We start from the raw sequence: 13,527 nt of genomic DNA on the forward strand, positions 1-13,527 counted from the left end.
ATGTCATAATAGAGTTCTTTAATAAAAGTTTATTTGTTAAAAACAAAAAAGTGGAAACAAACCAACCTCCAGTATGATTCTGCAACCCTTTATCTAATCTACAGCATTTTTAAATCCCTTAGAAAATCCACAAATATGGCCAGTGGACTCTTCATGAGACATTATAGTAAATACCTGTGACCAGAATTTTTAAAATCTAACATTCCTCTTACTGTGATGTTTTGTGAATGTAGAATAAGCAATGAATGGGGGATGTGGGTGACTTGTCTCTACTGAAAACAATATTTGTAACGCAGTTGATTTTTTAAATGAATTTGACGGTACTATTCAATACATGGTTCCTTCAGCGAATGTCCTAGAGCTCTTTATCCTATGTCTGATAAGAATGATAATTAGATTAAATTGTTTCTACTTTGGGTTTAGAAGTAGATACGAAAATATTCTGATCCTGTCAAAACTCTTTCAAACTTCCACAATGGTCCTTGTGTCTCCTGTTACAGCCCTGTAACTCAGACACTGGCACATAAGACTGACTTCTGGTAGAGGGTGTTCACTCCTGAATCATTTTATAAATTACTCATAATGATAATAATAATAATAATAAATGCAGAAAATAATACACCTAACTAGATTTGTAATACAAATGTAGTACTACTTAAAATATCAGTACAGCTGTTAGCCATGAAAGCATCCAAGATTAGCAGTTTATTCTTTCTTAAACACAAATAAAGTTTAAACGCTTAAAGCAGTATTCATCATTCCATGTATAGTTGTTGGCATACATCATCCCACATCGTTCTGTGGCAGGACTGCTGGGCTCCCCTTTGTTCCACTTGTTGTACTTATAGGGTTCTCCATTGGTCCACATCCACTGATCTTGAAGCCAATGCTTGTGAAGTCCAATCCACACACCAGATGTACTGGCATTATTAACAATGGCCTCCACAGCCTTTTGGATGTCATCACTGGCCACACTAACCAGGCATCTGTTCTTGTCACAACAGTGGACTAAGGCCTGTTTCCATGTTTTGTTCTCTTTAATTAGATGCAATCCAAAGGATTTTTCTATGCAACATAAAAATAGTTAATATTAATGAAAATAACCATAATCTCATTCATTTCTTACATAACTAATCCTTTCCACTTTTTCTTCCATATTCTTGCTTTCAGACTGTAGACAGTATTTTCCAAAAACAGTTTAAAAACAAATGGAATATATATGCAACAAAAAATGTCCAGAGCCCAATGTAGTGAAAAAGATTTATTATGACCTCTAGTGCCTTGGCAACAGTGTCTTCAATGGAACATTTTGTCTTGCCCCTGTCTCCATAACCATCTCTAAATATAAGGTGCATCTAAACTTCTGTTTCTCACCCTTCTTTTTTAAAGAAGCAATTGCTCTGTCACCAAATTATGACCCTTGGCCCACTCAATTTAAGCGCAGCACTACCTGCTACACAAAATGCTGCAAGAATAAGCCATGAGTAAGTTGTGGCTAATTGAATGTTTATATGTGGTGGGCATAGTTTGCTTATAAATGCATCTAGTGTTGTATTTTCTTTCTAACTCAACTAGTGGGTCTATTGGATCCATGTTTGACACTTCATATGAGACTCTTGGGTCTAATGCTTAGGTCCCTTCCCATAATCATCTGCCACTCTGTCAGCCCTTCAAATCTCATTTGCCGCCGAACAAACAAGATGTGTATTTCTTTAGTACTCATTTACAGCATAACATTTGGTCAAATAGTTGGGTGATTTTTTTTCTGCCCCCTTTTACTGCTAGTTTTGTTAGATTGTAGATTTCTCAAACTCCTTTTCTGGTGGTGGTTCCAGCTGTACCATTTCCCATGTTGCAAAAAAATTGCTTTCTCTTAAAATGTGTTTTATTTTTATTTCCTTTGAGTATTTTGTGAGCGAGGGCATTTATGATCAGGTGAATCTGTTATATTCTTTGCAGTTAGTTTTTTGCTGATTTTTTTTCTTATAACTATTTTTCTCCTGTTGAGTTTATTGAGGCTTTTGTTAACTGTGTTTTCAGCATGTTAGACAAGGCCTCCAACTTTTAAAATAGCCTCAGCTTGTGGACACAAAATTTTGTCCTAGGATCTGCATGTGAAATGCATTTATTGTTTGGGGGCAGCTCACCTTCGAGAGGAGTGCAATTTGTGTGCTGCTTTTGTGGCTTGGGCCCTTTTGGATATGTGGCCTAAAGTAGTTCTAAAGGGCCTTCTCCCTCCTACCATGTGATAATCGGGCATTAGTGTGTCTGCTTCTTCTCAGTCAAAGAAACCCTTTAAGTCTTCTGAAAAACTTAGTACTAAGGAAAGGATAAGGAAACTGATAGGGTCTGGGAATCTCTTCCGGGATTCCTTATATTGGTTTCTGGTCCAGCTTTGAAAACCCCAAGCTCCTCCAGTCAACCTGTTGGGGTCTCTTCAACTCTAACTTTGGATTGTCGTAGGATTCTGTCTCCAAATGTGCCTGGTGAGTTAGAGCCTGCTTTTCTCCCAAGCCTTTCTCTCTACATCTTAATTCTTTGACCCTTCCTTTGGAAAGATGTGGGCATCTTAAGTTCAAGACTGCCCTAAGTGGCATCATCCTTTAGATCCATGAGTCTTGCCAAAGCCAATGTGGATAGGATAATGAGAATGTTCTTAAAGATTAAGATTTAGCTAGGGGTTCTGACAGCTCCCCATGCTCTGGGGATTGCGAGTCCTATGTCTGCCTTTCTCACTTTGATTGCTCCTTCCCTGATCCATCTTTTGGATTTGGAAATCTTTGATTCAGGTGCCCCCATCAGAGCCAGTAGTCTGGATGTTTTTAACTCCGTCCATGTCCTTATCTCATTTGATTGTGTCAGACCTCAACAAGTCCTGGAGCTGAGCAGTTGGTACCAGGCTTCAGGAGTTGGGATCACCTTTGAGGCCCTTTGAGCCATCCTTGCCTCTTGATGGTTTGGCCTTCAGTAGCTCAGCTCCAGTACTGGCCTTGGATCCAAGCCAGGTTACATCCAGGTAGAAACTCCTGTCTGGATTCTTGGTCCAAGGAGGCCCTCCTCAAGACTGGTTTTGGTCTCTGAATTAGAAGCATTTGAAAAGATAATGTCACATTTGGGATAGTGGGCTTCCTGCTCACATCCAGATCCACCTACAACCCTTACTGAATTTGGTTCTTCAGTTCTGACTCACTCCCTATCCATGGCATGGCCAGACTCAATTGATCTCAGGCAAGTCCAGCCTTTGGGGTCCCTGATGATTCAGGCTCCTCCCTGATGCACTTGTGGTGCAGGAGCACAGAAAACATCAATGCAAGAAGATATATTTGGAGTCCCCTCATGAGTCACTCACAAAAGAAAAGGGCTTGATGAGAGAGGAAGGGCTTGATGAGAGGGAAGGGTCTCCAAGATCTCACTTGGAAAATGTCTCCTTTGAAGACCTCCTTGAGTTATGACACTGTATTCTGGTGAGCCAATGCCCCTTCCTAGGAGGAGTCCATGTTCCTGAGGCCTTTGGGTCTGGCCCATCTACATCCTAAGCGGTTCCCCCTGTGGATGACCTCATGATCTTATCTCTGAGGGTGTGGAAGGAAGGAACCAGATATAGTGGGCCCCACTGCCTGCAAGCCAAATAAGATTTTTATTTCCCCCCAAGGACAGGGCACACAATGGACTAATTGGCACCCTGTTGATGCCACTGTGGTGGCCACAGCCACTAAGAAGGAACTATCTGAAGAGTTCCTCTGTCCATACCCTGAATAGGGAGTCATAGGTGTTGGACAAATTTGGGAAGCATGTGCATGCTTCCATGACCTTAGCTTTATGGGTGCTGAACTACATGGCCAGCTTTACTCTTCTTCAGAAGGACTTGACCAAAGAAACTCTATTGTCACAACTGTCGAGTCCAAGAAGTTGCTGGAGCCTCAGTTAAACATCATGCAGTCCATATCAAATGTGATCATGTGCCTTCTGTGTAATGCTGTGTATGGGACATCTGGGGCAACAGGTACCAGCATCATCCTTGTCTTTCCTGAATGCCCCCATTGATGGGTCCATGCTTTCCAGAAGTGAGAGGAATGAGCAAGACCCTTTCTACCACTGGGATCCATTTCTTCTCCCTTCAAAAGTCCTCCTCCCACAACCAGAAGGGTGGAAAGCATCTGTGGTTCCACAAGTCCTAGGGGGAATGCTAATGGACGTCACCCAAGAGGCAGAGGTTGTCTACAACTTCAATGGTTTCACAGTCCATTTACTCACAAACCCTTTCATTGTTGCTGAATGCTTACCCAACTATTCTGCTCTGGATGCAGTTGGGAGCATCTGCATCTGCACCTGCAAGCCTGGGCAGCAATCACTCAGAGTTCCTGGCTGCTGAGAATAATTTCCAGAAGCAACTTTGTTCCTTTTTTCTTCCCTTACAAACTGGGGTTAAAAACCTTTCCAGATATTCCACCTTCTCATTGAAGGGCAGCAGCTCTAGAAATTTCAAAGCTGTTAAAAAAGTGAATTATCTAGGAGGTCCCACCAGACCAGAGAGGATCCAGAGTTTATTTGAGATTCTTTTTAGTTCCAAAAAAGAAAATCTGGGACATCAGACCAATCTTGGACCTCATCGGGCTGAACATCTTTGTGAAACCGATATCATTCCATACAGTCACTGTGCAGTCCATCTGCTTCTGCTGAGGAGGGATGATTGAAAATGCTTGGTAGACTTCCAATATGCCTACTATCACATCAAAATAGCCAGGCCATCAAACTTCCTACACTTGGCTGGAAGCCAGTCATTATCAGTTATGAGCACCCCCTGGTGTTCAGCAAGTGCAAGCCAGTGTTCCCTTATTTAGATCTCCTTTAAGGAGTCCCTTGTCTTAACAAGAAAGTCCTTACTCCACCTGTTCTTGTCGCTTGGGATTACTGTCAGCTAGAAAAAAAATCAGCTCTGGAACCATTTCATTTAATATAATTTATAGGGTACCATCTGGAGGCTACCTCTTAGATAGGAATACTTCTGTTATTCAGACTGTCATCACTATGACTGCAATCCTCTTAAGGTGTGGCTGCACCAGTGGTCTCTAGCTTACTTGCTTCTCTGTCTTTTATCTATGATGCAGCATCTGTTCCCCTCATCTCATACTCAAAAATCTACATGAGGGTCTTCAAATGGCCTCTTTTTATCCAGTAGTCTATTCTTCATCAGCCAGTGGATTACCTGGTCAGTCTCACCCCCAGTTTGCAGGTGCCATTATCAATGGTGAATATCTTCACCTCTAGTTCTTTTAGTTCATCACTTTGTGTTTTCTCCTTTATGGGCTACAGTGAACGTGAACATCTCCCTTCTAGGTGGGGGTGGCATTTAAAATAGAAAGCAGTCCAGGGGACCATTTCCCAGACAGAGATCAAGTTTCACATCAATGTTCTCCAGATGTGGGAAGTTCTTCTAGTACTGCAGGCCATTCAGGATTGTCTCGCCAGTGGTGTGATCACGGTGCTTATGGACTTTGCCAGTCGACTGGTATATCAGCAAGCAGAGTAGAACCTGTTTTTCTCTCCTGTGCTAGGAAGCCATGAGGGTTTGGCAGTAGATGATGCCTTTCTAGTACTTTCTTCTAACAATGCATGTCCTGAGGCAATCCAATGTTCTGGCAGATATACTGAGCTGGTCAACCCTTTTGCCTCACAAGTGGTCTGTCAAGGCATCAGTGGGACTGGAGATTTTCAGTAGCTGGAGCAAGCCCTGCTACAGCCTGTTTGCAGCCCCATCCAACAACAAGTGCAGCAGATTTTTTTACCTTTATCTCAAAAGAGGGACAGTAGTGCTCTGATTCATACTTGGACCCCAGAATTCCTTTATGCTTATCCCTCAACACTATTAATAACTAAATTTCTTCAGACAAAAGTGATCCTCGTTACCCCCTTTTGGCCCAGTCAGGTCTGGTCCTCCTTCCTTTGGCCTCATTTAGTTTGCCCTCCTTGGGTCCTAGATCCAAGTCTTGATATGATATCTCACCTGTCAAGCAGACCTCACCCAGACATAATATCTTTGAATCTGACCACTTGCTTTCTCCACATTCAGTGATGGCCAGATGTTCCAGGCTTTCCTCCAAAATTCTTCACATTCTTGTATCCTCTCAGAAACCCTCTGCAAGGAAAATTTACAAAAGTAAGTGAAAAAGGTTTTTGGTTTGGACATTTCCAAGGGCCTTGATCCTTTCTTGGCTCCACTTCCCTCTGTCTTGGGTGTCTTTTTTTTCCAGAGCCAGTTGTTCCAGAATTAAGGTCCAGTTAGTTGCTATTTCTAATTTTCACCTGGAGGGGAAAGCATATACCCATTTCTCCCCTCAAGGTATCAAAAGCTTTTTTGTTATGCTCACCTTTGAGAGATATGAGTCATCCTGGGATATTAGTGTTCCCTCTTTTGAACCTGCTAGTACAACTGACTTGTTTGTATTTTGGAAGCCACTGGTAGTTGCTTCTTCTAGAAGAAATTCTGAGTTGCAGAAACTGGCATGCAAGCTTCCATATCTAATCTTTTACATGGGTGGCATCCTTTTTTGCCTTGAATTAAACCATCCATTTGCTTGCTGTCTTTCCTAGTTATTCTAACAGAAATAAATACCGGTTGCACTCTCTGGATGATCACCATCAGTCGCATTTTTATTTCCATTGTATCAAAGGCCTTCAGAAGTCATACCAGTTTTTTATCTCCTTCTCCAAGTCAAGGTTGGGTTCCAGGGTTTCTAAGCTTACTCTGGCAGGTAGCTTTCTGAATATATAGGCTTTAAAGAGGACTGCCTTTACCATCCAAACTGAAGGCTCACTGCACTAGAGCAGTGACTCCTTCTACAGCTTTTTTTTAACAATGTTCCTATTGATATCTGAGTAGGCATAACATGGTTTACAGTTCACACTTTTATTTCTCATTATAAACTTGATCTACACCTGATCGAGAGCTACTTTTGGTTCCCCCATTCTCAGGAAAATCCTACTTTAGTGCCTCCTGGGATTAATGTAGCAGGGGATCCTGCCCCACTAGTTGAGGCAGATGGAAAACAGAACATCATATATGAAAATTATGTATTTGCCCTAAAGCTACATCTGTGCTGTCTTCCATCTCTTTCAACATTCCCTCCCACTGTTTCCCTTCCAAATTGTCACCTTTTTATTCTGGACTCCCACAAACTGTAATGGTCTTATCCTGGACCTTGCTCTTCAACAATCTGCCAGTTTTCACCTGATTACAGAGAGAATGTGATTTAGGTGCTATATTTTGTTGGCCCTGAATAGGGTAACCTCAGTCTGCAAGGACTGATGGGACTGTGTTGCATTATGGGAAGAGGAGGAGCCTGAGTCTTGGCATCAAAAGTCTTGTATGAAGTGCCAGACATGGATCCATATAGATCTGATTGACACACTAGACGTGTCAAATGGAAGTAGTCAACATGGATATAGTTATTATGGTAAGTTCATAAATTTCATTTTGCCCTTAAGAAAAAGTTACAGTCCTTGTGCATCCCATCAACAATTATCATGAAGGCCTTATTGCTTTATTGCTTCTACCTACTGAACTTTGCTGTATTTGTTCATTTGGATTATTTTACTTTCATTCAGCACATTAGTTCTTATTGGAAAATAATTGCCTTTGAGAAGCCAAGCTATTGTGCTAAGCAAACACAAACTAACATGAGAGTACATTTCTGTGTACACAGTGATGACGTGCCTATATTTCATCCTGCTGATGTATGATTCATAGTACTGCAGTAGAACTTTCACTGAAAAAGACTGAAATTATGTAGTAGTAGTATATATTGTATATTATTGCTGCAACTGTGAATATGCATATCAGCTTTTGCTTCTTTTTTTGGGAACCATGTTGACAGCTTGTTGGAATTTCAGTAAAAGTTGCAAGTTTTGGTGGTGTGGGGGGGGGGAGTCAGCATGACCACAATGTACAACACCCTTTGTTAATGTCTGTCCTTTATTTCTATTATAATACTGTTTTTTGGCATATTAATAACTTTGGGTTAATTCTTCAAAACAATACAAATTTCAGTAGCCCCATATTCCCATCCCAGAGCAATTAGGTTATCAGACTTTAGTATAAACAGATTATTAGTGTCTCAGGTACATCATGTAAGGGTTTTGAAAAATGTTACAAGCCACTAAATGTTAAATAAACTTTCAGAATGTCCTAATGAAACAAAGTAAAACCATGATGAAAAGAAACCTGTTATATTAGTAGATAGCCATATCCAAAAACTGTTAAGCACTCCCCATGGTAAAAAGATAAATTAAATTCCATTTATTTTTCTTTTGTGACAATTAACAATGAAACATTAAATATTTAATGTTTTAGAGCTCATACATGAAAGAATTAACTGCATTTATTTTTAGATGGATTCTTCCAAGCAATGCAAATTCATGCATTACGCAGTGTCAATGGTGCAACAGATAGCACACTTGCCTTTGGTGGTGGAAAACCAGAAGGCTTTGGGTTCTATTTCTACTCCAGGTGATTGGATTGCTGACCCATAGGGGGTACTGCATTCCTGAGTGTGTTTTCCTTCAAATGAAGTATTAAACCAGGATTCCACTTGCTTAAGTTAGAGATAGTTCAGGTGGATTCAAAAGATTTCATACCACCTCTTGAAAAGAGTAGGAGAGGTTTCCCAATGTCCTGGCCAGATTTCCCTTAGTAGTACAAATACCACCTTGGGTCTCCCCTGAAAAGGAGACACTAGCATAGTGGGTCTGACTTGCTCAACAAAGGATAAATACAAAATAAAAAAGTATGTGTGCACACTGTGTGTGTGTGTGTGTGTGTGTGTGTGTGTGTGTGTGTGTGTGTGTGTGTGTGTGTGTGTGTGTGTGTGTGTAAATGATTCGACTGAATGTCATTTAATTAAAATTCATGTTCTGAAGATTTAGATGAAAAATACAAAAGCATAATTATCCCTTGCAGAGTTGCTTCAGAGAAGTACTTCCCATTGCCATTAAAAGTGTGATGCCAAACTTGATTGAGCTGGCAGAAGTGAAGGGGGGTGGTGGAGGTTGAGCTACTTTGAAGATGTGTGGGGCATCTTACCCAGAAGAAAAATATTGTCTAGAATTTCGCCACAGACTAGATCAATTTTTTGGTCAAAAGTCCAGTCATTCAAATTGCTTTGATCAGTCATCATTTATTGGTATCTGTCTGTCTATCTATCTATCTATCTATCTATCTATCTATCTATCTATCTATTTACTCCTTTGGGTTGCAGTGATTAAATTCACAAGAATGGGAGGAATGGCTCCTTCATGTGATGACTGGTTATATTCTATGAGGGGGAGATGGTCAGTGGACTTGTATTGTAGATATACTGTGTGTCATAATGCAGATAAACTACAGCATTCCATTAAAATATTGATACACATCTGTGAAGATATGTGAAGGCTTTCAGCCTAGCTAGATAGAACTTTGTAGATAATTCTGTCATTTGTAAATATTAATATAAGCCACAGGCTTGTCCTCTTAAATGTAAGAAAGTGGTGTTAAATGTTGAACATCAAAAATGTAACAATGCATTCTGCTGGAAGAAAGCTAATAAGTCAAGTCTTGACTGTTTGATCTCAAACTCGGAGCCATGATGTCTAAATCAGCAGATTCTTTCTATTGTTTTGAGACCAGAGTTAATTGCTAGATTTTATGTCTTTAATTACTGTGGTTTCCTGACCAAGTGCAAGCTTACTAAGAAATGTTAATGTAGAGTTCCTGTTCACCTGGGAATCCAGAGAATTGTTAAGAATGATGTAATCTAAAATTTGTCTGCAGGATGCTTTACCAATTTAAAGGACTTTCTCAGAGACAGAGGGAGAGCATTTTGCATTTGTCTTCAGAACATCCAACTCACCAGCACTCTGCCTGTGATCTGTATGTAAGTAGGATCTTAGACTTTAGTGTCTCTCTTAGAAATAGCTAGGAAATAGGATGATTTAGAATAGTTGTTTTCTGTACTGATGTCAGAACTATTCTGTATTATTTTAAGCATTTTCCTGTGATCTCTGAACTCTTGACTAGCACTGTGTAGTAAGAAGTATTGTCTTGTGTTTTTTATTATTTATTATTAAATATTTTAAACCTGTCAACTGTGGCTGTTTTGTGTAGAGATAATTTAAGCTCTAGAGTACATTGCATGTATATAGTGATACTGGCCACACCACTCCAATAAGCCGTAAAAAAGTTCTGGTCACACTTACTAATTGGATAATAATATTGTACAATAATAATTGAACACACTTTAGTAAGGGACTTTTTAGTAGCTGATAAATAAGGGTCCTGGTGTCAGTGATTACTACCTTATAGTCTGGACAGAAGGGGCACAGCTAGTAAACCTGTGCCAGCCTTCTCCAGGAGTGTCTGTGTGGTTGTATATAAATCATATCTCAAAGTGTGTATGTGTGTGTGTCAGCTACTTGGGCAAGGACATGAAGCACTGGTTGGGCAGAGAGAGTGCTAGGAGGCTTGGCTTTGGAACCCTGGCTTGGGATCCTGGCTATGGACCCTACTCTATAGCTGTGCCAGTGAGGAATGTTATTGGGGATCTGGAGAGAAGGGTAGAAACCAGTCCCAGACTAACTGTGATCTCTGTGTGCTCTTAAGGGAAATGGCACTTTGTGTGTATTTGTTATCCTTCCCAATGTGGACTCCCCTCACTGGTGTTAGTGGTGAGGATTTAGGCTCCTTGATTGTTGGATTAGTGCACGGGCATCACATATTAATTGGTGGCAGTGGTGGGATATACACCACATACTAATTGGTTGGCAATTGGCTTGTAGTGGTGTGGAAAGTGAATTCCTGTAGCTTATGTACAGTGATCACTGAAGGTGTTTTTGTACTCTAAATCAGCCAAGCAGCGAATATTCAGAGTTCAGATCACAACTGTTTTATCTCTTTTGTTAGCTTAGTTAGTCAGGGAGGGCAGGCAAGCATGCCAGCAGAGGAGTATGGCAAGCTGACAAGGAGCCAGTTGTCTGAGATGTGCCAGGCTAAGGGACTGATGCATGGAAACCTGACTAAGGCAGACATGATTGCAGCTTTGTTCACAGCTGCATCAGAAAACAACAATCAGGAGGGCGATCAGACTGGCTGTGGAGATGTTCAACACTCATAGAATGGACAGCTCAGCCTTTCTGCAGAGGACTTAAAAATCCATCTGGAGCTAAAGACACTTGAGTTGGAGGCCAGGCATTTGGAAACAGAAGCAGCAGAGAGACTGAGACATCTACAGGTTGAGGAGAATGAGAAACTTCTATGTCTGGAAGCTGAGGGGAAGGAAAGGCAGAGGCAGCACAAAAAGGAGATGATGCCTCTTGGCCAGAGTCATGGAGGTAATGGGAAGGGAGTAACTGGATCCCAGAAGCACAAAAGGTCAGTAAATTTCTTCTATAGTTTACAGAGGGAGATCATTTTGATAGTTACATTCATATCTTTGAGAGGGTATGTAAACAGTATGATGTTGACCAAAGGCTCTGGGTACAGTTCCTGACCCCCTTACTCCATGGTAAAGCTGTAACTGTGCTGTCTAAATTAATTGATTGTGAATGTTTTGATTATATTGCTGTTAAGAATTTTTTGTTGGAATTTTTTAAGCTAACACCTGAAACCCAAATGTGGCTTTAACAGCTTACATCTTTAAATTCAAAATATTGCCTTGCATACAGTAGGCAATATTTTGTTAGCATGTAATAGCAAAGAATGATCCAGTGGGTAATTTGATTTACATCTGTTACTTTAATATTATGGTTGATTTAAAAATGGAAAAGAGTAGAGTCACAGAAGATACAATGAAATACCATATTATCTTGAAATGTACAAGTTATAAACACAAAAGCCAATACATTTCACCATGAATTTCATACATATATAAGCTCTACACTTGCATTCTTGAGAGGACTGAAAATACATGCAAATGTGCAAACAGTAACATAAGCCCCTCATGCGGGAGTTGCCTTACTCCACCTCCCTCACTTTGCTATTCTTATGCCACTATATCTTTAACTCCGATAAAGCGCTATCATTATTGAAGCAATTATGTAATGATTATTCTTATTCCAATACCCAGTAACTTTGGTAAGGAAGGAATAACATACCTTCATGCACTTAGGCATTGGTACTATAACCAGTAAGCAAATAATACCAGAGGAATTAGCAGTTTAAGCAAGTACAGCTTAAGTAACTAAAAATCGAACAAAAAGAGTTTGAATATCATAGAGAAGCCAAGACACAACAGTGATTAGTTTTAATTATATTATTAAACAGTAAAATAGTAGAATAAAAAAGAGTAGAAATTGATGATCCTTTGCCCTGGTTTGCATACCTGAATTTTATGGCACACTGGATTCAGTTTAATACTGGCAAGGAATATTATGTGCCATACAGGGTGCCCTACATTGTATATTTTGTACAAAAGTGGTCTGGCTGAGCTGAAGGGAAAATATTTGCAGCACATTGGAAATGAACAAAGGAGAAACTGAATAAGGTAGCTAAAACACTGGATGTCCCATCATGTTGTACTTTAACCAGCTGAAAAATGGTTTGTAGACTATTGGATCCAGTTGAATAATGATATTTAATATTCTGCCTTGTGCACCTGAACAAACCGTAGAAGCAGCTGAAAAAAATTCAGCCAAAATACTATGTTCACTTTTATATTATCATGCAATTCTCTACTTTGTACAGTTAATAGATTTCCACTGCATTTGGCTTTGGTTTTATATTGCCACAACTTGGCACAGCTGAAGAAATGAAAAAAAAAAATCCTAAACTCTAGAATACATTTGCTTTGGTTTCCATGGCTGTTTTGTAGTACATTGTATATAGTTTTCTATTGCATTTTATGCTATAGTTTGTATGGCTGGATTAATGCTGTAATGCAGTAATTACTAACATGGCAGTGGACAAAAATAAATTTTACAATAAAAAGAGGAATTGAATTAATCTCTGGTTAATATGTGCAGTAAAATATCGATCTATTAAGCTTTCAAGATTCCAAATTTACAAGAGTTGAGTGAGAAACCAACTAGTATAGTATAGACCTTCTATGTGTACATTAGTTAATAAAAGTACATGTCAGTTATTCGGTCTGTACCTCACTCATCCTGTTTTACACTTCACACACACACACACACACACACACACACACACACACACACACACGCACACGTACACACACACACACACACACACACACACACACACACACACGCACACGTACACACACGCACACGTACACACACACGCACACACACACACACACACACACACACACACACGTCATTACTAGGTAGTTGATCAGGTAGATTATCTGAAGCCTAGCCAATCCAATTATCATTATTTGCTACCCCTTTCCATGAGGAATTGAGAGCACAGCTGAGTTTAGGGTTTTGCATTCCTTTATTTGGGTTGCATTTGAAGACAATGAGGTGGAAACCTTGTTTAATACGAAGAGTAGGTTTGTTCCAAAGGAGAGGAATTGTTAATTCATTTACAGTTCC

General features: G+C 40.0%; 1 protein-coding gene across 1 annotated transcript in view; it reads right to left on the reverse strand.

Annotated features, from left to right (window-relative positions):
- Nucleotides 1-671: 671 nt before the first annotated feature.
- LOC122810566 overlaps nt 672-13,527 on the reverse strand; it is a 415,025-nt gene continuing 402,169 nt past the window's right edge. Inside the window, exon 13 of the mRNA XM_044082146.1 lies at nt 672-1,065. Coding sequence (XP_043938081.1) covers nt 716-1,065 — 350 coding nt within the window. The 3' untranslated portion in view covers nt 672-715. The remainder of the gene's footprint in view (nt 1,066-13,527) is intronic.

Source organism: Protopterus annectens, chromosome 9.part0, assembly GCF_019279795.1.
Source record: "Protopterus annectens isolate FY-2018-M chromosome 9.part0, PAN1.0, whole genome shotgun sequence".
Lineage (NCBI taxonomy): Eukaryota > Metazoa > Chordata > Ceratodontiformes > Protopteridae > Protopterus > Protopterus annectens.